This window comes from Crocodylus siamensis, chromosome 1 (assembly GCF_052110815.1).
Source record: "Crocodylus siamensis isolate JL-2025a chromosome 1, ASM5211081v1, whole genome shotgun sequence".
In the NCBI taxonomy this organism is placed as follows: Eukaryota; Metazoa; Chordata; order Crocodylia; family Crocodylidae; genus Crocodylus; species Crocodylus siamensis.
Window position 1 is genome coordinate 232,832,283 of NC_143395.1, and position 27,351 is coordinate 232,859,633.

The 27,351-nt window shown below is 43.9% G+C and overlaps 1 protein-coding gene across 6 annotated transcripts in view; it reads right to left on the bottom strand.

Annotated features, from left to right (window-relative positions):
• DCAF6 (DDB1 and CUL4 associated factor 6) overlaps positions 1–27,351 on the bottom strand; it is a 142,424-nt gene that overhangs the window by 107,846 nt on the left and 7,227 nt on the right. For all 6 annotated transcript variants that reach the window (XM_090058962.1, XM_090058952.1, XM_090058935.1 and 3 more), the window contains exon 2: positions 7,622–7,683. In XM_090058962.1, coding sequence (XP_089915088.1) covers positions 7,622–7,683 — 62 coding nt within the window. The remainder of the gene's footprint in view (positions 1–7,621; positions 7,684–27,351) is intronic.

Below are 27,351 nucleotides of genomic sequence, written 5' to 3' on the forward strand. Positions count from 1 at the left end.
TTAAAGCACAGGAGTTAACACTACATCACTAGCATTTTCTATACTAAAGTCTTCAAACACTGGTTCCCAACCCAGGGGCACAACCCAAATCAGGGTCGTGGGGGGTCCTCAGTAGGGTTGTGAATGGCCTGCACACACACACTCATGTGCGCATTCTGGGAGCAGTGGGCAGGTGGGATGGGGCCACTGTGCAAAGGGGGCAATGGTGACTCCCCTGCTGCTGCACTCCACTCCCAGAAGCCCCCACAGCACCAGGTTGGAAAGTCCTGTTGGTGGCCAATTTAGGGTCACAGCAAAAAAAAGGCTGGGAACCACTGCTTTAAGAGATATATTTAGAAATTGCTTACTTGCGTTACCTGGTGGGAGGGGACGAACTATAGTACTACCGATGTACCCAATAGATTTCATAGACATTAGAGCTGGAAGGGACCTCACAAGATCATCCGGTCCAGCCCTCTGCCCAAGGGGCAAGACGACAGCTGGGGCCAGATCACTCCAGCAAGATAAGCATCCAACTATTTCTTAAAGGTATCCAGAGCAAGTGCTTGCACCACTTCTGGGAGAAGTCTATTCCAGACTCTGGATGTTAGATCACAGTCCATTTCCATATTAAATACATCAGGGATGATTCATTTATCTCCGTCCCTATATTGTACCTTTATTCCTTTCTTCAAGAATTTTCACTTAATTGAGAGACCATACGGATGTAGAAAATTGTCATCTGAAGCTGCATTTCCTTTCCCTTCCTTGCAGTGAATATAAAGATTCATTTATAACACATTGTCCTTTAGATTTAATCATCTTCCCAGTGATTTATTCAGTGATTTCAGGAACCTACTAAGTGCTAACCCTGTAAACCAAATTAAAGCTAAAAGGGTAAGAAGCCAAGAGAGCAGAAGTGGAAAACTACTTCTGCAGAGTACAATGAATAAGCTCTGTTCACTTAAGATTAGGATTTAGTAAATAGCTTTAAACTGCTGAAATACTAATGATGAAGAGGCTAAGGAATGTTCCATGCTGCTTTCACTCTTTTCCATACATAAAGGCATAATATCCATCTTTAATTTTATGCTTACATGCTGGGCCCCCCTCAACCTCTACAAGACTCATGCCTCACTCAACTTACAGTCTGATGGTCTGAAACAAACCAAAAAAACTTTCACCATTTATTTAACCCTCACATTTAAAGAGCACAGACCCCTGAATTACTCACTATATATCATCCGTTTTGCCAAATGATGGCCTAATCCAGGGATTGGCAATGTTTTTTGGCAGTGCCAAAAACACCTGCATCCTCAACTTGTAAGATGTCAGCAGGATGCCAGGGTAGATGGCAGGGGAACCGCAAGGGACCCAATCCTTGTTGTGGCACCACAGCCCCAGGCCTTTCCCCGAGGTGTGCAGGCCAAGAAAAATGCCTTTGCATGCCATGGTCTGGCACACATGCAGGGGGTTGCCTACCCCTGGCCTAATCATCAGGGCTATCCAAGTACTAAATGACTAGAGGCCACAAGTACCTTGGGCCACACTAGCAGAGGCTGCACCAGCAGGGGGTCACATTGCCCCTCCTACTGTACCATGCTCCTGGGCCATCCCTTGCTGCTCCTAATACCCTGTGTACACCCCACAACCCCTGCTGCATTGAATGCTCAGACTCCTGGCTCACCCTGAGCTTCCCAGCAACTAACTCTCCACTGCTCTGCAGCACTCAGGCACCCTGGCCTACCGGCTCCCCCCATACTGAAGGCTGTGCCAGTGCTGCACCACCCTACCCATTGAGGCAGAGGCAAGCCTGGAGCCCTTGGATGCAGCTGCTGAAGCAGGAGTAATGGAGGTGAGGGGATAGCCAGGTTGGAGCCCAAGGGCTGCAATTTAACCCCTTGTAGACTATATTTGGCCCATGGGCCTCCCACTGGATAGCCCTGCTTTACCTGATGCTAACACACATTCAGATGTACTCATCTTAAATAATGGTACATATATTTCTAACCATAAATACTGTAAAAAGAATAGCATGCTTACATAATTAAAAACTTGGCCATTTTCTGATTTTTTTTACTGCTTCACTTTGATCTTAATTTTTTTATACATGAGATTTCCTCTTCTTTTTTTAAATGAAGATGCCAAGAAAATTCCTACATGTGGAACTATTTACAAGGCATGAAATAAAAAGCTGTGCCCCACAAAAGATGTATGCTGACTGCAACTCATTTTTTTAAGCATCATATGAAATGAGTCACAATTTTGAAGGCTATCTTCAGGACTAGTATCTTCTCAAATAATATACAGATGCAAAGTAACAATAAAAAACTGCGGAAGTGTCACAGAAAAAAGTTTCTGATCACTTAAGAGTACATGGAAAATATACTTTTTAAAAGCCTAACACTGAAAATTAAAAATGTATTCTCCCTAGGCATTCATCCAGCTTAGAAATCATCATTGCTAAAATGCAATCTCCCACCCCTCTCACTTGGCTGCTGTTAAAAATTAATACAACATTTTTATACAAATGGCAAAAGTTGCCTTTTACCTTCACACCACTTTTTTATAAGTGAAAATGCCCAAAACACTGTTGAAAAATTGGGGAGGGATGGGAGAACAGAGAAGAATTAACCTGAGGAAGAGATCAGACTTAAAAAAATTCAGACCAAACTGTGGGTGGCTTGATAAGTTAAAAACAACTGAAAAATAACCTTCATGTAAGAAACACTTCCTTCATCTTAGCCCCTCAGATCAACAAGTGTGGCAGCAACTGGATCAAGGAAGAGGTAGCTGATCTCTCTGCCATCTGACGCGAGATCAAAAAAAATCAGCAGGTACTCCAGGCAAGTCACTAAAACAATATAGTCTATCAGAAGATCACAAAGGAAATGACAGCCTGGGGTCATGAACATGACAGGAGTTAGTGCCAAAGTGCAAGGCACAGGCATTGAACAAGCAGTTTGTGAAGACACAGGATAGCAACCACATCAGGCGTGTGCCAGGTCATGTGTAGCCACTACAAGGAACTTCTACATCTTCACAGTCAGGTCCAGAAATATGGTGGACACAGCAGACCACGCCACTGCTAGAGTGCAACATGGGCTCCAATGCAACTGTGGTTAAGGACATGCAGCCCTCCCAGGCCAGCACAGCAACCCAGAGCTGAGTCAGATCAGTGACTCCCAGTCCATCCTGGCCTGGCTAGCAACCCACGTTCAATGTGGAAGTAGGAGGTGTTAAACGGCCCCAGTGCAGGGGAAGGGGACAATTAGTGGAATCAATTAGTGTTTTTGTGAGGCACGTGTTTAATGGTAACTGCAGGGTCTTTAGCTATCATTGTGTTGCAGGTCCAACTTCATATTCCCCCACTCCTAAAAGAATCCTTCAACACATGACATACAGCTGGTATGGCTGTGATTGCTTCACAGCAGTAGTCTGCAGATCTCATCAAGGCAGGAGTGTGTGTAGGAGGGAGGATGCTTGCTCTCTTTGCGTTCTCATTCCATGCATTTTCAGCAATTCAGTGGCTGCTTCTCTGCAGCCTTTGTGATTTATTGGCAGACAGTTAACCTAGAAACTAGGGGCGCACCAATAAAATTTTTCTTGGCCAATACCAATGGCCAATTATTAATTTCAAGGCCCCCACAGTGAGGAAGGGAGTGGGCCAAGAGGTGCCCAGCCAGGTCAGAGAACGCAAGCCCACTGGGAGTGGGGCAAAGTCACAGACAGCTCATCCGGGGAACAGAGGGTGGGGGGTGGCTCCCTGCCACTGTGCCTACCCCCATGGAAGACATGGGGGGCATGTGCCCCCCCCTTTTGTGCATGGGGTGAAGGCAGGCTGCCCACTGTGGGCTTGGGGCCAGCAGCTGCACCAGCTTCTTCCTGGCAAAGGGGCTGGGCTGGAGCTGCACTCGGAGCAGGTGGGGGCAGCAGCTAGAGTGAACTATAGCCACCCCAAAATTCCCCATATCTCTCCCTCCCGGCACCGCTGACCACCCCGCCTCACCCTAAGTGTAGCCCCAGCCCAGACCCCTTCCAAGAAGAGGCCAGCATAGCTCCTGGCCCTGAGCCCGCAGCGGGGCAGCCCACCCTCGCTCCAGATGCAAATCTGAGGGGCACATGCCCCCATGCCTCACCTGGGGGTACGTGCAGTGACAGGGAGCCACTCCATTGGATGAGCCACCTGCAGCTCCGCCCCACTCCCAGGGTTGTATTCAATGCCCTTGCTGGGCAGCCCCAGCCCCAGCCCCACTCCCTCCTTCTCCATGGGGGCCTCAAGTTGCCATGCAGCCTAAAGAGCAGTTCCAATAGGAAAGTGGGGGGGAAGAGGGCATTGAGGCCCCTTTTGGAAGAGAGGAAGGGAGTTGGGCAGGTCTGGGGCTTTGGGCCCAGGGCTGCAATGCACAGCTGCAGGGCCCCAGCATGGAGTAGGACAGGCCTGTGAGCAGTTCATCCAGGATGGAGCAGGTGGGCCCAGCTCCCTGCTGCTGCATGCAGTCCCAGAGGAAGAAGGGGGACCAGTACTCCCTGAGATTTGTGCACAGGGTGGCGTGGGTGTGGGCTGCAGGTTCCCACCCTGTTGCCCTCCTACAAGACCACCACAGGCCAGCACATGTGATGCAGCACTGCAAGGAACATGGGAGAAGCTGCTTGCCATTGTGAACTCCATGCTGTCCTAGTGAGGCATCCACTGCGCATGCAGCAGCAGCAGCAGCAGCACAGAGTTGTGTCCCTCACTGCTGCTGTTGAGCATGCAGGGGGGACGTTACTAGGGCAGCATGGAGCTTGCAGCAGCAATGAGCTGCCCTGCATGGCCCCAGTGTTTCCTGCAGTACCAGGTCGGAGGCCCTGGGGGAGAGCAGCGGGGCAAGTGCCCACAACCACCCACACCCTGAGCACAGATCTGAGAGGCACTGGTGCCCACCACCCAGGAGTGTGCACAGTGGCAGGGAGCTACAACCCCCAAAACCTGAGCCTGCAGCAAGCAGGGAGAACTGGGCTCTGCTTCGTGGCAGGAGACTGTGGACCTAGGTGCCTGGCCCCATAGTCCTGGCAGCTGAGGGCCCAGGACTAGTGGAGTTTAGTTGACAGAAGCAATTAACCTGATTAAACACTTTGTATGATTCACCACCCTTCGTCCAGAGTCTGCAAAGTGGCCAGCCACCATGTCGAGAACACAAAGTAGGGATTGACAGGCATCTGTTTGAGAATTTACTGGCATGGCATCAGCAGGACCAGGGGCCACTCCATCTCCAACAACAGGGGCAGAGGCTTGGGTTTAGTCTCAAAGATGCTGTGAAACATGGATACAGAAACCACACACTGAGGTATGCTGCTCTCAGTAGAATCCATGTGTGTCCTCAGGTACCTCTAGTGAGCCTCAAGACATTTCACAGCCATCCTGCTAAGCCTGGAGCTGAACAGTTCCTTCCAGGCATGTCGGGCTCCAGTGAACAGCTTCATCAGCCAGGGGTTCAGCGAATAGGCAGGGTCCTCAATCACTCCTCCACTGGGATATCACACAGACTAAGGCAAAACGCTCTCCCCTCTCCATTTATTTAGGGGGGAGAGAGACCCTAAATACCCTGGCGTTGTGCACCTTGCCTAACCAGCTGGCCTTTATACATGTGAACCAGCTGCAGTGAACACCCTGAAATATAATCAAGAAGTAGCCCTTCTGATTAATGGATTCCCAGCCACAGTACACAAGGGGAAGGATAGCCATGTGTTTGCTATTGATGGCCCCAACGCAGGTAGGGAACACCAGGCTGGTAAAATTCTGCACAACATCCCATGTATCAACAAAGCATATGATGCATAGAGCCATCACCTGCTGGATTGTGGGACACACCTCCCACTGCCTCTAGTCATCAATTTGGCCACGCCAAAATGGTTTGCTGTGGACCACATGCTACCATACAAAGATGACAATGAGCTTCTTCATGATTTAGGGTAACCCCTCATCACTGTTGGCCGCTGCTGTATGCATGAGGCAAGCTCCGCACAGTTCTCCATGAAGCATAAGCAGAAGTTTATGAGACAATTGCTCATCATGACAAGTGGCTATGATGACCCAGTGCCACTAGTTGCTATTTATTTCCCTAGTCCAGAAATGCCACTGAGAAATTTGGAGAAACTCCCCAGTCTGCCTGGTCACAACGTGATGACTTGGGGCCAAAAGATCTTTAGGGCAGCAGTTGCTGTTGCAGACTGGTGTGCGGATATAGCAACAGACCCTCCATTTTGTGGCAGTGAGCATGAGATTCTTCTCCAAAAGTACTGTTTCATCATTCTTGGCACCAGTAAAAGTAGCCATCAGGGCCCACCAACATCACCTTGCCTCATGAGTTCATGACTCTAAGCCAGTAAGGTCTTTAAGGTTACGATTACCCTAGGATCCATAGCAGCCAATGGTGGTAGAAGGTCCAGGTCATGATCAGTGTTGGTAGGCAGCATATATGTAAGGTAAATTCAGGCAAGTGATGAGGGGCCAGAGCTGTGCAGTGAATCACATGCAGCAAAATCTCACCCACACAAATTTCACCACCCACACACAATCTGAACAACCAATGGGAGCTTTATCCAACACTGGCAGAGTTCTGGGAACCAAGAGACACTCAACCAGCACTAGGTTTGTTAGTTTTTGTGCTCATTCAGACCACATGCTGATGGAAGAGCAGCAGTACATTCAGCTTCTCTTTAAACCTGTTCTGAAGGGTGACGTGTGGACATGCAAATCCTGTGACTTCTCCATCATGGAACAAGGAGCAGCACAACCAGTACCATGACAAATGTACTGTCTGCTTATAGTCTAATAGACACAAGATTGAAGTCTATAATAACGCAGGAGGAAACCATTACAGTTGCCATGGTAACTGACTTTGAATTTGTTTTTGATTTATGCAAGACACCAAATTAAACTCATGCATTTACACAGTAGTTTTTTCATAACAGACTTTACAACAATCCTGTACTTTCAAAAGCTCTTGCAGAAGAATAGAAAGAGATACATGTATTAATAAGCCTGAATTTCTGCTCCACTGACAGGCTGGGCAAGACAGAATCCTTTCTGCAACAGACAAGTCTGCCACCATGTCACTAAGCCATAGAATCTGCTAAGTCATAGGGCAATCAAGTGCATCTAACTAAACTTAGAGCTTAAGTAACCCTGTGCAGAGTGAGGAAAACAGACTTGCTGCTGCCTGTATTCTGACACTGTTGTCAGAAGCTGGAGCTGATGAATCCAACAGCACTGTGGCTGTGAGACTTGAGTACAGAAGAACTTAGCAGCTAGATATTGGAAAAGTAAAGAGAATTTTTTTAAGTTATATGTGATGACCTCTTCCCTTGTTTTCCTGTTCCAAACCATGTTACAAGAGTCTTTTTTCCCCCCCGTGTGACAGCTTAACTCACTGCCAAAGGAATGAAATAAATGTCTCCTTGCTCAGTTTCACGGGTTTTGGTAGTACTGTTTAGAAACTTTATAGGAAACAGAAGATGAGAACCTGGATGCAGCTCTTAGCTAGTAGAGGTTTTCACTTTGGCTGTAAAATTATTTAATTTGATTTTTCAATTTAGGCACATTTAAGTTTGTTACATTTTCAAAGTATTTAAAACTGAGATTCAAGAAATTACTTACACAGCCATCATGTACATTCAGCGTTGCTTCAAGTTTTAATCTTTGGATAAATTCTCTTCTTCCTGTTGAAGAAAAAAAAATTTTAGATTCATTTTAAACTGTGATGTTAAAAAACATTCGCACTAGGATATTCTGGTGATGGGCACAACATAAGAACCTAAATAGAGCAGAATCTGAATTAAAGTCCCAATACAATTTCCAGGGTTTTAAGTGTTCAAATAGAAAAAACAAACAAACACATGTTTAGTTGCTGTTCCACCACCTTTAGCACCAGTATAAAAATTCTGAAATTGACATGCGAAATTGACATGCTTCAAAACCAGCTGCCTCCTTTGAAATTACAGCACATAAAAAAAAAAAAAAAAGAACCGAACCCATATGTACAGGTAATAAAAAAAATGGCTAGAGTCTCATAACTGACAATTCTAATAAACATAATACAGCTTAAGAGGCATAACTTTTAAACTGGAAAACCACAGTCAAACAGTTTAGGTCTTAAGACAAAAGCGGAACACGGTCCTAGTGCTAAGAACATGACTAGAAATCAGACTTTTATAGGAACATTTCAGGCTGCTTAAAAAAAAAAAATCAGAGCAGCAAAGGTGAGTGGGTACAGAAAGGAAGAAGACTCTTCTCTAAAGTGCAGGCTGCATGCAGCAGGGTTCTATATGCTGTGTATCTATGTCCTGTATATTCATTTTCATGGTCTCCAGCCAGGCAAGGATTTAGAAAGAAAGGATTAGAAGGGGCTTTGTGTCATCAAGTCCAGTCTCTTGCATCTGCAGGTCATCATTTACCATCAGAATCTCCCCATTTCGCTGCTGATGACCGGGGGATGCAAGAGACTAGACTTGATGACACAGAAAGACAACTGACTCCTCTGTTTTTTGCTCCCTGCCTGGTGCTCCTGTTCAATCTTCTGCTCTGCTTGCTGCTTCCCCAACCCTGTCTGCTGCTGTGCTGCCTCGCCCTCCACAGTCTGCTATGTGGTACACAGAAAGCCTGAACGTGCCATTAGTGGTACACCTAATGCAGGTTGGCTGCCCCTGTCCTAAAGCCACAGGTCAGAACAATGTGGCTCTTGTGACATGTCAGCAGCAGGGGGACTTTCTCCACACCTGTGCTGGGCAAGAAATCTGGGAGTTATGCCCACATGACTATTGCTTCTCCCAGGCCCCAACTCCTTTGCTACAGTGCAGGCACAACTTCACTCATGGAGAGCTGAACTGGGACCCGGTATATGCAAACTGCACCTTTGGTTGTGGCATACACACAGCTAGAAGCTGCCCAGGCCATGGGCCATATTTTGCTGACCCATGCCCTAAAGCAGGGGTTTTCAAACCTTTTAAATAAGTGTACCCCTAGCAGCCCCCTTTTTGATAAGTGTACCAATGGGGGGGGGTAGCAAGTGGCCAGATGCAGATCGGGGGTGTGGTGAGCAGTGGAGGGGCAGCAGTGCATCATCTGTGTGGCCCTGCTCTTGCCCCACCCCGACCCTCCTCCTGTGAGGCAGCAGCATGGGGTGGCAGCACTCTGTCCCCAGCCACCCCCCGCCACGTGTACCTTCTGGGACCTTTCAAATTACCCCCAGAGGTACATGTACCCCTGGCTGATAACACCTGCCCTAAAGCAAGCCATAGGTAGAAGCAGGAGAAACTGCCTGATTTCAACCTGAAAAAGGGACAAACTAAGGACACTTGTGGTAACAGATATACATTGAGACAGTAGCCTAAAGTGCTTCCTTCAGTTGAATTCAGTGGAAATTCTCCATCCTTATAGAAAAGGGGAAAAGAAACCATGTGGGGCAGAAAAGCAGAGAAAGGACCTTCTCACACCCATACTTCTAGCCTTAAAAACCTGAACTAGACTAGGACAAGTCACTGCCTCTCTCTGTGCCTCTGTTTTCCCTTGTTGCTTTTACCTTTCTTGTTTATTCAGACGATAAACTTTCAGCAGCACAACCAAGCCTTATGTTTTCCATATTTTTAACAAAACAAATTTAGTTCTTAGTAGAAAGATGCCAGTCTTGTTTCCCTGGTAATTGTAGACAGGAGTATAATTTCAACTGTCTGGGATTCCATACTGATGCAAGACAGGAAAAAAATTAATTTTGATTCGCCTTTCTATCTTTTGGCTCTGTTACATGCAGACATAGTATAATGGCATAATGCAGGAGCAACAAGTGTTTGAGGGATACAGGAACTGAAAAGGTGAAGCTAATCTCAAAGACAAAAAAGTGACTTTGCAGTGCTGCCAAAGCTACTTAAGAGTCCTGGGATGATGTGAAAACTGCAGCTTTTGTTTGCTTTTAAAACAAACATTCTAGCTTTCATAATTCAGAGAAAAGCTTGAAAATATGGATCTTAATGGCTTGAGGCAATTAATAAAGAAAATATATGTTTAAAAATCAAATGATGACCTGTGGGGTTTTTTGGGTTGTTTTTTTCTTAAATTTAGGGTTGACACTACTGTAGCTCTTAATCCGCAATTTAAGAACAAAGGATTACTCAATGTGACTAAATCATTAGGGTAAGTAGCCACCCCTGCCCACCTGACAGCCCCTACAAACAGCAAACTAGAATTTAAGAAAGTCAGAAATATTGACTTAGACACAGTAGACTGTAGAAGAAACTTCAGCCGCAGGCAGAATAGTCAGAGTCCTAAAGATAAGAGACAAAACCACATTTCACAGGAAAGTGGAGCAGCTCAGAAGCAGCAGCAGTTTTGTTATTTCAGGAGAGAGAGTGTCCCTGTCGTTTATCAAGAATATCCGTCTGGTGAAGACAGGTTAAAGCAAGCGCAGGCACTTACTTCAGGCGGAGGGCCGCTTACTGAGTTTTGGCAAGCCATCGAGGGCCGCGTGACAGGCAGCCAGGGGCAGCTAAATATTCATTTTCTACTTTTTTTTTAGGGGCCCCGTGGGCTGGATAGAATGGCCTGGCAGGCTGCATTCAGCCCGCGAGCTGCGTTTTGCCCACTCCAGGGTTAAAGTGGCAGATTGATCCTGCACCCCCTGCAAGAATGTAACACTGTCCAGTCAAAGTCAAGAATATTCTTTTAACAGTACCCCATATTAAACTTTCCCAAGGTCCAGGCTTTAAAATTCCTTCCAGAGATCATTGTATTTAGAAGATAGACTACGACCCTGTCTAAATCCTACCTGCTACAGGAACAATCTACAGAATAGTTATGCAATATTTCAATGGGTTTGGTGTGGGGAGTGTTGATCACAGAGGCAGTGGGGATATGAAAACTGTCCAAATCCATGGATCCAGCACATAAGCATCACATACAATATATGAAGGCAAAGTTCTTTGAGTAGATGTGATATCTTTTATTAGGTGAACTGAGTAGGTGGAAAAAAGTTCTTGGCACGCTTTCAGGTGCAGTCACCGTCCTTCAGGCATAGGGAGTGAACAGCAGATTCCCTATGCCTGAAGAAGGGTGACTGCACCCAAAAGCTTGCTAAGAACCTTTTTTTCCCCAACTACTCAGTTGGTCTAATAAGACATCACATCTACTCAAAGAACCCTGCCTGCCTATGTTCTTAGACCAACATGGTTACAGCCAAAAGCCCCACATACAATACAGTATAACCTCATACATCCAGCATGCTGGGGCCCAAGCACTTGCAGGAAATGTTAAAATGCTGGATGTTTTAAACTGGCACAGTGGCTAGTCGTAGAGCGGGGGAGGGGGGGCAGAAATAGCAGTGGCCGGTCCCAAAGCAGCAGCCATATGCAGAGTGGTGGTACAGGGTGGTGAATGGTGGTAGCAGCTGCCACATGCAAGCTTCCCCCTCCACTTCCAGGAGGGCGGGGGAGAGCAGCTGGTCCCGGAGCAGCAGGAGGTGGTGCTGGATTTTTGATAATTCCAGATTTTTGGTATCCAGATTTATGAGGTTATACTGTATATGTCACCCACTGCAATAAACACCCTGAAAGTAACCAAACAACCACTACGATCCTGAGGGATCGTAAAAAGGGTGCCTATATGGAAGACTTTACTTTCTGGGCATGTCTACATATGTAAATAATGCAGCCAAATAAACTCCAAAGCAATCTGAGCTGAAGTAAACTACTCCCAACCTCAACATCTACACATGTATTTAAGCACAGTAATTCACTCCACCATCAGATAGTACCTGTGTCTCATGCGACTATCCTATGCCGGAGTAAATTAATCTACTGAGACCTAATTGCAGCACATATCATAGTGCTTAGGGTCAGAAGGGACATAAACAGATCATCAGATCCGACCCTCTGCCCTGGGCAGGACTATATGTAGACAGTGATGCCTTACTGCGCAGTAAGGAGCACATGTAGACAAACCCAGTGTGGCCACTGGGGACTAGGTACAGACTGTTCAGTTAAGGACCAAGAACAATGGTCTCAAATTGCAGCAGAGGATGTTCATGCTGGGTATTAGGAAGAACTTTCTGACTATGAGGGTGGTTAAACATTGTAACAGACTGCTCAGAGAGGTTGTGGAAACTTAATCCTCGAAAGTATTTAAAAACAGGTAAGACAAACACTTGACTAACACAATTTAGTCAGAAACAATCATGCCTTGAGTACACAGCTGAACTACTATAAAACCTCCTGAGATCCTTTCAACCCTATTATTCTATGATCCAGAATAAACTCCTATATAAAAGTGATAAAGGACAGGAACATCCTATCACCAGCCAGAGAACACTTGTCACAAAATCCATCACGCCACCTCTTTTCAGAACCCTTATCTATAGAAAAAAAAAAATCCACAAAATACCTTCAGATGATTGGCCTAGAAACAGAAATTCATAGCCCTACCAAAAACCATGGACTTAAGAGACACTTGTTTTATGGTTTATTATATAATTTATTTTTCATTTCTGTCTCAGCTAACTCCTCTTTGCTCCACAAGTGATAACTGGCTACTTCACTTTTCAAATGATCAATTCATTAACCTAATTAGGTTAAATTAAAGCAAGTATTTTAACTTGTATTTAGGTTGGGCCATGATTGCTTCTTTCCCAGACCCCATAAAGGGCACTTAAAACCCAAAAGCTTGTTTCCTCTTGCTCTCTCAATTATACAGGTTGGTCCAATAAAAAAATATTACCTCACTTCAGAAAACTTGCTTCTCCTATATCCTTGGACAACCATCACAGTTACAGGAACAACACTACCAGTGACTGTTTGCCAGCAAATGCAGTAAATACATCACACAAAAGGGCACAAGCTTCAAGTTGGAGAGTTTAAGCTTGGTGATCATGAGGGAAGGTGTCCTGATACAGACAGTAGTTGGGAAGGGGGAAAATAATAAAAGAAAATAAAACCAAGAGATTGCCAATAATTTAAAGCTATTTTTGCCCCAATTATTTTTATTACTGTAATAACTTATACAAGTTTGATTTAATAAAAAGGCACTATGGGGGAGCAGGCAGATACTGCCAAGTTCTACCTCACTCCTTTGAAGCATAAGCAGGAACTGAAATGTGTTTGTAGTCACTCTGTCCTCAACTGAAGATGCATGAAGCCACTGTCCTCAAGTGAAAATGCCTAAGGACACAGGCACAAACACAGCCCCAATGGACACCGCTAGTAAAAAGATTTCAAATTTGCATTAGCACCTGCACCATTGTAAGCTGAAGCTGCACAGACACACAAAGAAATGCTATTCTTCTGAAATACTAGCATTTGTATCACCTTGCCTATGATCTTGGTCAGACTGGAACAAAAGAACTTCAAAAAACAAACAAACAAACAATCAGATGTTCATGAAGTAATACTGGCAATTCAGATGGTACAATGTTCCCCTGTACCAATATGCTATTAGGGATTTAAGTGCACTGCTCAAAACAGCCATCATTCAACCTGAATGAAAAAGCTATAAGGGACCAAATATTTGTGCTTTTATTTTTTAAGTATATTTTATTTTAAAATATAGAGATGTTAACCACCACATCTTAATCAAATTTCAGAATGGACGCTCACAATGTACTAACCCTTCCTATAGATACGTTGGAATGGGAAACACTGCTTTTTCATTAGAATATTTTGTTGATTAGCCTTCTGCTTTCAGAATTATAATAGCAAGACACCATCCCTCCTTTTGCCAAATGCTTAGTCACGTGGTCAATATTCATACTATTATCACCTCACTTTAAGCAACCATTCTCAGACCTGTTCAGTGAATACAGGTATTCATTCAGCCTGTGTAGAAATTAATTTACAGGCCTCCTGGGTCCAAAACTATATTAATAACTTCATATTTTAAAAAGTCAAATGTACTTATCAAAATGAAATTTTCTCTTTTTTTCTTTCCTTCAATTTATTCCTTGAATGTGTATGCACAATGCATCAGATAATCAAGTCCGATACATAATGTATTTTAAAAAGAAATTGATATGGCAGAATATTTAAACTGCAGCATAACACACTGGACACAAACATCTGATAATCCTTTGATGAAAAAGCAGTTTTCCATAATTAATAAAATGGTAAATAATCCTCATATTTAAAATGCACATTCCTCCTATGCTGGAATATATAGCAAACTTCAATCTGAACACTGGGTTTCCTGGATGCAGTTGTCTACTTAAAACCTGTCACTTTTGCAATTGTTCAGTAACACATTAGGATTTTCACTGTGGATGCCCAATTCTTATATTAGATTAATTTTGGAAATATTTTATTTGATTTTCAGTTGTGAACTTTTTCACTACAAATTTCATTTATTATATGTTTTTACAGCATTTCAGCACCGTAACACCTCTATGTGGCCTCTGGATGGTAACGCTAAGTAAGTGTTAGATCATAATACATAGATTAGAAAATGCTTATTTCCCTACCAAAGGTAAATTCAGCACTTGGAAACAATACAGGTAATCCTCAGACTTATAACACAATTGGTCATTTTAAGTCAAAATGTTGTAACTTGGAACCGATTTTCCCATAGGAAACAATGTTATAAATGGGGGATTGGTACCTGAACCAAGGCCCAATACCCTATTGTCACCAAAAATAGCCCAGAATTTTCTACTCAATCAATTATAGATGAGTAATATAGCTATATCAATGTACTTATATTGCAAATAGCAATCATATTGATTGGGAATGACTTCTTTGAGGTGACTTTGCTGGACTTTTTGAAAGGTTCTTGGCTGGAGTCTTCTCAGGAGTTTTGGCTGCACGTTTTTCTGGAGTTTTTCTTTTTTTTTAAAGAAAGTGTCCAAAGAAGTTTGGATAGATGTTCTCCAGGGAGATTAGCGACATAGCCAGCTTGCTCGCTGGCATGATGTTACATCGGATCAAGCGTTGTAAAGCTGAAACTGACGTCAGAAATCTCTAACGGTTTCAATTTATAAACCTTGTAAGTGTAAAAAGATGGAAAGGGAAAGAAAATAAAGGCAAGACAACAGATTCTTTCACAGGTTTGCTTTCAACATGATTTTTTTATCAGCTAGTAGGAAACATAAGTCAGCTATTTACCTTAATTACATATTTTTACTTTGTTTGATCCTTCTTTCTAGTGATTAGGTCCAGAGGCTACACCTGCATTGGCTTATAACTAGGGACCTATGTAACTTGCAGCAAGACAAAGTCATTTTCACAGCTTCATCCTGGTAGGAAGAGCCTATTTTGTAGGGATTTGACAGCAGTCCCAACCCTCAGCTATGATTGGCAGACAGACCTTGGGGGGAGGAGGGACAAGGCAGCAGCCACCACCTTGATTACTGGCTGCTCTTTGTCCAGCACCATCCCTCAGTGCTGATTGGCAGAGACACCCTGGGGGGAGGAGGGGCAGACTCCATCTGGTCTATTGTCCCCTCCCCTCCCAGGTGGGTTGCAAGGCCTGCCTGGGAGAGAAGACTTAGTAAAAAAAACTTATTTTTATTAAGTTTTTTCAACAGATTTCACAGGCAGCACCAGGTTTCACAGTATCCACGAAACAGCGATTTAGGTAGGTCCCTACTTATAACAAGAGTGCTCAATCCTTAGTCCATGGTCTAGATCCTGCCCATGGCATCACACCCTTGCTACCAAAATTCCATACCTGTGGGAAGCCTTGGGCCCTGCTTACTGCACTCAGGGCAGGGAGATGATGGAGCCAGGCCCCAAGGCCCAGTCCCAACAAACAGGGCCAGCCAAGGCCATGTGGGGCCCAATTCAGCCTGCACACTGACTACCACTCATCTGAACCATGGGACCAAAAGCTTCGGCATCAATGTCTCATAACTTTCCTAATGATTCCTCTCAATGTCACTTTAGCCTGCTTGATTCAAATTAGCAGGGAAGGGAGTCAGTTTCAACCAACGGACTGCATCTATACATGCATGGACATTTGGTTCCCCAGGGACAAGCAGCAGCAGTGCACCTTGCACTGTAGCCACTTGTTTCCAGGAAACACCTGTGCCACGTGTGTTTTGGCACACGGTAAGTTACTCTGGGGGCAGTAGGGAAGACTTGAGGCCAGCACTGTGCTGGCCCCAGCAGCCTTACCTGAGGTCCTGAGGGCCTCGCAGGGCTGCAGCCATGGCAACTGCACCAGGCAGAGCCTGGCTGGCATCACAGTGCTGCTCTGGGTGGCCCAGCTCAGTTTTCAGCAGCGCGTGCTGCCTGTGCATGAGCTGCTCCAGGTTTTTTTTCCACTTTTTTTTGATCCAAAGGTCAAAAAAACCACAGGAAAAAAACCAAAAAACAAAGCAGTACACACATGGGCAGCGCACACTTGCAGCACAGAGAACACCTGACTGTGCAGTATGTGGCGCTACAGACGTGTTTGCAGTGCCACATACCACACAGCTGCGCTCACCTGGATGCACCCAGGATGGTCAAACACCCTTTACCTAAACTGTGGCCTCTGGAGGACACACACTAGACTTTGGCTTCTACTTTGAAACCTAAACCAACAATGAAATGAGGATTAAAATCAACCTAAATCTTCAAGAAGGTCTTGTTCTCAATCATTCTGCCTAATGTTTTCTGTGGAATTTGACAATGAAACTCCATCCCACTCTCCTATACGTAGTTACCCCCCATTAGACAGCAATAGTAAAGCAATGAGAGCTTAATGAGCAAGATCTTAAGAACTTTACAGATTTGAAATCTTAAACTGGCATTCTCCAAAGCACAGATGATTTCATGAACAAAATCTAAAGATAAAAAGCTCATCTATGTCATCCAGAAATATAACTGAACTTTTTATTTAAAGTTTTACCATCACAGTATCAGAGATGAAAAGAACATAACCCCTTGTCTGAAAAATACTAATAGATTCTGTTTGTCAAATGAACTCTCATTTATCTCAAGCTGATTTTTTCCAAGGCCAAGTGTCTATGTGCTAGCTTACCGTGACATTTGAAATGCCCTAGTTTAAAACTGAAACAGAGCCAGCATCTGTTTCCAATGCAGAGCATCTGTTAACTTATACCCTAAAAGCATTTTAAAGAACATTTTTATGGAACATAACTTTTTCACTTACATACTGGTCCTTTGTCCTGGACAAATCCTAGATCTTGGTCTGGCATATTTTTTAATCCATGACACAAAGCATTACTTCTTCAGTTGAAGGAAACCCACATTTTCTTAGTCTCTTAAGGCAGGAGTTGTCAACTGGGGGTATGCGTAGCCCTGGGGGTACTTGGACCAGTCCTAGGGGGTATGCACAGGCAGGTGGGGACAGAGCACCACTGCCTCCCAGAAGCAAGGCCAGGACGGGCGGTGAGGACAGTAGCACCCCTCTGCAGGGTAAGACAGCTTGCACACAGCAGCCGCTACAACCATACACCGGCCTGGTGAGCTTTCCCACCCAGTCCCGGTCCTGCTCCTGGGAGGCAGCAGTGCTCCATCCCCGCCTCCCTGCTCCGTGTCTGCCCTCATGCCACCCCCACCACCGCTCGGTGTTCGGCTGTGCACTACCTTCCCCCCTACCCCTTTTCTACTTGGTGTCTGACTGCCAGTGGTACTTAGACTAAAAAAGGTTGAAAAGCCCTGTCTTAGGGTGTCTTCATATGTGCTGAAGGTGATGGGGTGCACTTTAATTAAACCAGCTCTTAGGGTGGCACTTTAATTAGAGCGGCTCTAATTAAAATGCCCGCATCTCGTGTATTCAGCATCCTGCGTTTCAAAGTGGCAACAGAAGCGCTTTAACTAAAGTTTGTTCAATGAGCTTCAGTTACAACACCCCCACTGTCATTTTGAAGTGCGGGGACGCTGAAACACAGGACATGGAGGCTGCTGGCGCAAGCTAATTAGTATACTCCAGCAGACTTAAGTAATTGATTAATCAAGTCAGCACATCGGAGCAGCGTCCCCACACATCTGCAGGCACCCTTAGAATAGTACCCAGGACTTCAGGCTGGCGATGATATAGTAGACGAGTTTTCATCCATGGAGCTCAAAATTCTTAAAAATATGAACACCCATAAGTTAGACAAGTATGTGTTAGCCCCATTCTACAAATGATAAAAACTGATGCAAAAAACACTCAAGTAACTGAACAACCACCATGCAGTGACAATGTCAGGCATAACACCCAAGACTTCTGATCTCAATCATTTGACTCCCTTTCAAAACTCAATATTATGTTACAGCTCTCATTTTAAATGCTAAATAAATGGGTTCTTTTCAATGTTTAAATTCATCTGTTTCATTTGAGATCATTACTCAGTGCAAAGTAAACTGACCAAATTCCTTTCTATATTTTACCTACCCATGAAAGTATGAACATTGTTCATTAAAAAAAAAACTATACCACTACAAAATGACCTGCTTGACATTTTAGTATACAAATAACTTTACTACCCATACACAACCAAACTGACTTGGTGTTAACTTGAACATCAAGTTCCTACAGTGCAGCCTCCAAAGTGTTAAAAACATTTGAAGTTGGATTTGTTAACAGTCTCGAATAAACAACCTTAAGGGACAGTCTGCCCAGAATCACATCCCAGGAAATCTCACCAAAGCCCAAGGACTCCCAGAAAGTAAGTTAATACAGCATTTGACCACAGAGAAAGAAAAAACAGAGGCAGATATAACACAACCACTGAACCAGACAGTCATTTTTATATATTTGTCTGATTAACAGACTTAAGTTTTTTGAAAAAAAGATTCTTTTTAAAACTTGCTTCTGCTCATTTAACACCAGTAACAGCAAACAAACTAGATTTGTTTGCATCAGTAGTAGTGTCCTTATTCAACTTTCAAACATATCAGAGTCTAAAAGAGTCCACAGGCTAAATATAAACTTCCCTTGTGTCTCTGTCACTGATAAGGTTACAGGCACTTAAGTTTTAAACTGAGGTAAATACAACATAAGAGACAACCTATTCATTTAGCTCTTCATTATCTGACACTAAGCATGTTATAAACTTTAAAAAGTACAAGTGAATTTAACCCTTGTAAGTAAAATGAAAGGCCATATTGTTCTCCTTGATAGTACTGCAGTATTCCTTGTGGAATTAAAACAGACGCAGCTACATGACATGGGAATTTCAAGTTATCTGTTACTAGCAAGAGTAGTTTGAGGCTGCATTTTTATACTAATTTTAACATTCTCTTAAATGGCTACTACCACCTTTAAACACTGATGGGACTCTAAGGGAATGTTCATTGTGACCGAAATGAAAAGGGAAGGAAAAAAAAATAATGGAAGGGGGCAATTCAAGATGATGAGACTCTGAAAGTCTATTTCTTCCACCCCCAAAAATATTCAGAACGGCATACTTCTTGACTCAGAGAAGCACAGTAATCAATATGCACAATTTGTTTCATCGACATGCCTTTAAATGACTGGCCATGTAAACAACTTCAGATTCTGAAATGGATACCAGCTATTTCTATGCTTATGTTGGATGAAAACAGATGCATTCAGAGCCATCTTCTCTTGTGCCTTCACTGTTAACTGCTGCACTGTGTCAAGGGAACATTTCCATGGACAGAACATAAAGAAGTAATGCAATGTTGTACAGTGACTAAAACAGTCTTGTGCAGCTGTTTGTTGTGGAGTAGTGTATGCTCAAATGTGTCTTTGGATTTTTTTTCTATCAACCACCATTATTTTTTGACAAGTCTTTACCTGGGTTTTATATCTGTAGGTAAATTAGCACTGCTATTGTGATAAGCAACATTGATTTGAGGTCTACATTTTATACTAGACTGATCTCAAAGAAACTGCTTCACTCAAGACACTTGTAGAGGATGATGGCTGTTAATGTTTTGCAGACTACTAGACTTAGGAACGAATAGTTACACCAATCGAAAAACAGAATTCCATTCACAGGATCTGACAAAGACTATAGCCCAGGGGTGACCAACTTCAGCACAAGTGCCCTAAGTGTCACTGGCAGCCTTGGTGAGTGCCATGCAGCAAATCAAGGAAAGGACAGGAAACAAACAGTGGCAGATAATGCAGCAAGCAGAAATGAGAGTAGGCAACTAGAAAGGGAGCACAGGGCAGGGAGCAGAAAGCAGAGCAACAGCACTCCGAGACGTATTATTATCTTGATGGGCGAGAAGAAAAAAACCCCCACATTTGTGAATGTGTTATACCATTTAACATTCAATTACAGTTATTTTTCTGTAAAATGAACTTAGCCTAAGAGTTCAAGCCTCCCCTGTCAACTCAGACATTCCTTTTTAATTTCTGAAATATTATTTGCAAGTATAATCTTCAGATCTACTAGCCTGTAGCATCTTGAAACCAGAACAAATAGGACTGAATAGAAAAAGGGCCATCCAGGGGAAATCAACATTCAATAGCCCTACCCCACTCAGACAATGGGACTGCTACCAGCAATACCATTAGCTTTTCACTACCTGCCCATCATTCATTGGGAATGATGAAGCAAAATCCCCAGTAGAGGAGAAATTAAAAAAGAAAGAAAGCACCAGAGCTCTTTCAAGAGAGAGTTTGCTAAGCAGGGGCAGGCATTCCAGCACTAGAAACATAAGAAAGACAGCTGGAGCAATGGCAAGAAAAGCAAGAGGGGAGTTTTGGCCTTTCTCCAACGACCCTTAGGAGTGGTGAAGCTCATAGATGGGGGAGCTGGAGTTCAAATGTAGTATCTTGAAGGCTCAGACCGAGCGAAAACATTTACTCACATACCCCATGCACCTTCTTCCCAAAAACAACTCTCCAAAACTGGGGTGTGTGTTTTAAGTAAGGAAGCTGATTTCTGCACCAGAATGGAGGACTGAGGGTGCTGGGATGGCTGCCAGGAGCTGAGAAGCAGCTATGACAGGATTAAACCTGTAGCTCTTCAGCTATAAGGAAAGGGCATGAAGCTGAGGAGTGGATTCTGCCTCCCTGCATGCAACCATCATTCAATCACAGTGAGCTGTGATGTGTTAGTTAAGATTCAGGGAGAAAAAATTCCTTATTTTACCTTCCCAAAAAAGACAAGCATCTTATTTGGGGGTGCATGATATTCAAGTAAATATCATATTTACAGTTCTGCTCATGTACTGTATAGCTCATGTACAGACTGAAAGTAAAGTGTACATGTTTAAGGAGTGCTTTTGCATAGATAATTTCATTTGAGGACTTGAAGCTGGTAAAACAGAGTTAAACTATAAGCCAAAGAACTTGGAACTAGAGCTCTGGGGGAAGCATAAGAGTGACTAAGCAGACTCGGGAGATGAGAGCTTTCATTTCAGGATCTAGAACAGTTGAACTGAAGAGTCCCACATCAGATGGGATGGTTGGGGGGTGGGGGCAGGGAGACAAGGAGTCTGCCTCCCCACCAGTGTTCCTGAGAAGCCACAACTAGAAACAGCATCTGGAAGCTGTCCAGGCCCAGCTGGGTTAGAAATACAAGGAATCCAAAGGTTGTGTCCAATTATAACAGTCTGGTGACCATCTACTACAGAATGCAGCCAGCACTGGCAGTCTTTAACTATAGCTCAGGGTTTGTTTTTTAAACTTATTTTTAAAAAGTTATCTTAAAATTGTGTATATTCATCCTAAGAGATTACAGAACTTATATTTAACTCACAAAGGGCGTCCGGTTAGAGAAACAACACTTCAACGGCCATTATAGATGTTTTAATTTACATCAAGCTGAACTGTAGCCTAGTGCTGAACAGAAGTGGAGAATGGTCACCCAACATAGCTATGACAAAGGGATATATCCTGGATAAATATTTTTAGTGTTGTCCACATTGTTACCAATACCCTAGTCCAGGTGTGCCAAACACCTGGCCCACGGGGTTTCTTACAGGCTGGACCACCCACCTTCATGGGCCGGACTCAGCCCACAGGGCTTGTCATCACAGCTGCCAGAGCCCCAAAAGTGACAAGTGTTAACCTACATAGGTGCCAGAGTTGCTGTCTCAATGTAGCTCGAGAACCTAGGGAGTTAACATAATTTGTCTCCCCCACTTGCCCGCCACTGGAAATCAGGGGTTCTGGTCACCTCTGGTGACTAAAATAAGTGACGGGGAAAAAGGTGGACAAGCAGCAGCTGTGTTAACTCCCTGAGTTGTAGAGCCTGGCCAAAACAGCTTCTCCAGCAGCCAGGGGGATAAACACCATTGTCCCTGTTCACAAGTTATTCAGCCCCCAACTCCAATCTAGATCTGGCCTGGAAAAGCCCTACAATCTGAATTCGGTCCATGGGGCCAAACGAGTTTGATACCCTTGCTTTACTCCGTACAGACCTTGCAGGAACTGAAAATGCTTGAGACCATGCTCAGGTCAAGGGCAGGAAAGGATGATCCTCCAGTGGCTTACGCACACCAGCTGACCTGTGAGCAGTAACATTAATACTACTCTAAAAAGGAACTCAATTTACCTCTTCTAAGGACTTCCACAGCTGCAAGGGATGGGGAATGAGATGTACAGAGAAAAACAAAAGTTATGTTGAAATCATTAAAATGGCTTGGGTACTCTGCTCTGGATTCCGGGTTCCAATCAGGCAAAGATGCAACCAGATTTTTTTTTCCTATTCATACTTGTCCCTTAGTAACATCCTGGAATTGGCAGTGCGTACAGATAACACTGGTGCCGAGCCCCAAGTGTAAGCAAAGGCAAGCTGAGATTTGCACCCACATAACGTACATCTCAGCTTACCTTTTCTCTTCTTTGGGGTTCACAATCTATACATACAGCTGCATTGATACTTATGCCTTAATGCTGTCACAGGGGTTTTCAACCTTTTTAAATAAGCGTACCCTGGCGGCTGGACGTAGAGTAGGTGGGGAGGATGGCATGCGGCTAGATGCAGAGTGGCAGGAGCATGGGGTGGTGGGTGGCAGCAGTCGCTCCTGTGTGCAAGCCCTACCCCCCGAATCCAGCCAGCTGGGTGGCATCTGTGCAGCCTGGCCGCAGGGGGCACCACTGCCCTCACCTACCCCCGGTCCTGGTCCTGGGAGGCAGTGGCATCCGTCTCCTCTCCCACGTGCATACCCCCTAGGGCAGGGGTTCCCAACCCCTGGGCCACGACACAGTAATGGGCCACAAAAGGTTAGCTACCAGACCAGAAGTGACTGTGGACCAGCAAACCACGGATTGGAAATGACCAGCATACTGTGGACCAGCAGCCAGCCCACAGTATGCCAATTGCTAATCTACAGTCACTTTTGGTCCATAGTTTACCAGTCATCAGCATAAAAGAGCTGGAAACCCCTGCCCTAGGACATACAAAAAGTGAAGATCACTTTAAGTAAGTAAAAGGTGCCCCAGGATCTACCACCTCCCCCTTCCCTCTCCAGGCTCTGACCCCAATCACTCAGCCTGGGTAGCAGGGACCATGGCTCAGCCTAGCCATTTACATCCTGCGGCTCCCGATCGTGCAGCCTCTGACAGCCTGAGACAGACTGTCAGAGGCTCCACAACCGACCAGTCAATCGAGATAGATTAGTTGGTGACCGCTGCCCTAGGGCCTTCCCGCATACCCCCAGCTGACAACCCCTGCTACATCAGGACTATTTCTCAATAGGGTTACCATACGCCCAAGTTTTCCCAGACATGTCCTCTTTTAGGGCCCTCTCATCTCCATCTAGGCAGTTTTTTTTAAATATCAACAAATGTCCAGGATTTTGCTCTGCCTCCACTCAGCATCAAAGTTTTTCCTGGCAGTTCCTGGTTTGCCCCAGGAAGGAGCTGCCTGGGGTTGGGGGAGCGAAGGAGGGCAATTGGAGGCAGGGGTATCACATGGATCTGTGTGCATACCCCGGCAGCTGCAGGCAGGCAAGTCTGTGGTGGGCAGGGGTTGGAGGGCCAGGGCTGGGGACTGTGTACGTGGATGGATGTGCAAAGGTGCCTGCCGGCACTAGGACTGCAGCACAGGGGGGAGCTGTCTGCCCCTCCAGCAGGAGAATGGGGGGGGGGGGGGGGGTCTTCAGGAGCAACAGGGAGCTGCAGGTCAGGAGTGAGGGGTACCAGTGGGGTGGGGGCAGGCAGGGGCTGTGTGTTGAGAGGGGCACCAACAGGGTGGGGAGGAGAGGCTGCAGGTAATGAGTGGAGCGCCAGCAGGGCTGGGGGGATCTGGTTTAGGAGAGAGACACCAGGGGGTAGGGACTTATGGAGTGAGGAGTATCAGCAGGGACACGGACTGAGGGTTGGGAGTGAAGGGTACCAGCATGGTCTCGGGGGTGGGATACTGTGGGTCGACAGTAAGGGGCAGCAGCAGGGCTCAGACGAAGGCTGTGGCTTGGGAATAAGGGGTAGGGGCAGGGCACAAGCATATCACTGCCCTTCCCCACAATCATATTACCACCTCCTCCCCCACAGGTGTCTTCTTTTTTGAAACTGGAAATATGACAACCCCAATTTTCAACAAGATAAAACAATTGCTAAAGATTTCAGTGGAAAAGACCTTGGAAAGTAATCCCCCACATCCTGAACACCTATTTTTGCAGGACATTAATAAGACACAAGATCACTTTTAGAGCTCAGAAAGTAACAATATTGTACTACAACAACCTAAACTTTACTGGATACAGATCAATACAAGTTGCCAATTGTAAACAGACAACAGAAATAAACTGGGGAAGGACTGTAAGAAAATAAAACCCAAATCTCTCTCTCAAACCATCACCTCATTCTGCAATGCAAATCTGGCACACCAGATACCTCTGCAGCAGGAGACAGCTTTCATGTATAGAGGATTCATTACTACAAGATCAAACTGCAGCTACACTATGAAGCTGTCTCATATATTCAGTAACATGGTACAGACAGTTATTTACAAAGGAAATCATCAGTTTGAACAAAAAGCTCTTTTAAAAGTATACATTGAAGACTCAAGGGAATGCTGGCACTAAAACTGAAAGACAGCAAAAATCTTGAAAGTCTCCAGACTTTCAACATAAGTCAGAAATTTAAGCTTGCAAAGTTAACGTTTTCATATCTCAGGACTGAACAAAATATACATACATCAGAGCCATGCCTGGATCTTCACCAATACAATCATGTTAACACTGAAAGCAGTCATTGGTTAAAGCACTGCATCAAGAATTGGAAATATAATCCTTTAAAAAAAAAAAAGAAAGTACAAATAAACTTGCAGAATTCAGCATGTGTTAAGTCACAGATGAGAAAAATCATTGCCCAATTAGATAAACACATTTGCCTATTGAGTTTTCAAAGGACAGAAAAAAAAAAGACAACCTGTAATTGCTTCAATGATTTCTCTCTCTTCCACTCAGGTGGGATTTATTTATAGTGAGGCACTGCGTGTGCTACAGTACTGAGAAGTCATTTAATGAATGCTTCTGGCATGTTAACAATAGGAAAAGCAGCTGAAAAAAAAAGTTGTACACTACAAAAATCAGAACCTTCAGCACTTAGAAACCTAGGTCCCACTGAGGTTCAATAGTATTTGTACTAATGCTCACATGTTTCTGAAAAACGTGAAAGCTGAAGTGCTATAACCTCATTTGGGAAGCAAGGATTCCTTAGGATGTTATCTTTTATTAGACGAACTGCATAGTTGGGATACAGTTAGGCAAGGTCTCAAATGAAAGGCATTCTTCACCATATGACCTGACGAACAAAGCTTTGCATTTGAAAGGTGAGCCGATGAAGAATTATGATGAAGAAACTTGTCTAGGTTTGCCCCAACTACGCAGTTGGTCCAATCAGAGATACCACACTAAGAAATCCTTGCCTCCTTTTTGCATAATTCCTGAACCGTAACAGCTATATCACTCTAATACATTTCAGCATCTCCCACATTTTGGAAAGCTACTGCAAATACATGTGTTGAGGTTTTCTTCCTTATACAGCACATTTCTAGTATTTTACAGCTTCATTTTCATAGTGCCATCATCCAGAAGGAAGCGTAGAGTTCTTTGTAAGCAACACTAAATACCACTGAAGTACATAGAGGCAAGTGCAACATCAGCATGTTAGAGGCCAAGGGACAGGATTTTAGCAAGAACCAGAGTGCCGTGGTATTTTATAAGAGCTGTATGACACACCAAGATACATTAGCAGAGTTAATATGAATGCTCAAATTGTCATTATTAGATTCAAAACCACACAAGGCAAAAATAATGTTGACTGCTACAAGTCTGTAGTTTATGTAATCTGAACTCTCAGAATCTAGGTGGTATTACAGAAAATGCAACAAGGCCCCATGAGGCATATTACAGAAACATTTTTCTTTTTCTTCAAATTAATGTCAGTATATTAAGAGCTGAGATAGTATCCCATAAAAACCTAAAAACTATCTTACAGTGAAACTCACCTATTATCTTTGTGAACTAAAGGTACTTTCACTGGGTTTTCATAGAATGAATCCTGATATCCCACAATGCTTTACCTTGGATCAAGATGCTATCTGTACCCAATTCCTTTTGAAAAATCTTTACACTTTTTGCCTATTGTTGCTCATGGTAAATATTTTGTACTATACCAGCTTCCATATACTATGATCTGAAGCTGCTTTGTGAAGATCCCACAGAGGCACTGCAGGAATCAAGAAAATACTAAAAGGCCAGACCCACCAAAATTAAATATTCACAAAGAAGCATAGATAAATGTTAATAGCAAATTTAATAACGAAATACAGATGAGATATAGGTGACCACATATCTTAAGAGTATATCAAGCAAATAGTTCATTCTAATTTGGATGAATGCACATTTTACCTGAGAATCTTAAGAACATTTGAAAGAAATTTAAATATAAAGTCTTTAAGGCTTAAAAAGCATCTAACATGTGACCAGCCTGTTAAGGCAAAGGACTTCTCACCTAGGTTTCAAATTCAGTTTTAAAAGAGAGCCTATCTTAGTTCACTGGCAGATGAGCTGTTCAGCTAGAACTGTAGTTCAATGCTGAAGAGCAAATATTCCAAGGTGAACCCAGATTTTTAAACTCTATTACCTGACTCAATATCAAAGAGCTTGCTAAATAAGGCCCAAATTGTTAAAAGTGTTCCCAATAGGTTCTACTCTAATTAATATGTATATGCCTATTTTAATCTCCTATTTAAGCTATATCTTGTCCTAAACCCGATCTAACTGGCTTAAGACCACTAAATGTACTCTAATATAAGCAACCTACTACTTTTGACCAATCGTGCTCACACTTTCTAAAAATTATTCTCACTTCTGACATTCTCTCCTTTGCCTCTTTCTCTTACCCACCCTTTGATCAAGCAAACACAAGCAAATGCTATGTCATATTCTTACTAAGCAGCTTATGGCCTATTACAGTCTACATTCGTAGAAACCTCTCTCACTAAAATTCCCTTTCAGATTTGTCTTTGTTTCCATTCCCTTTTCTTCTCTCTC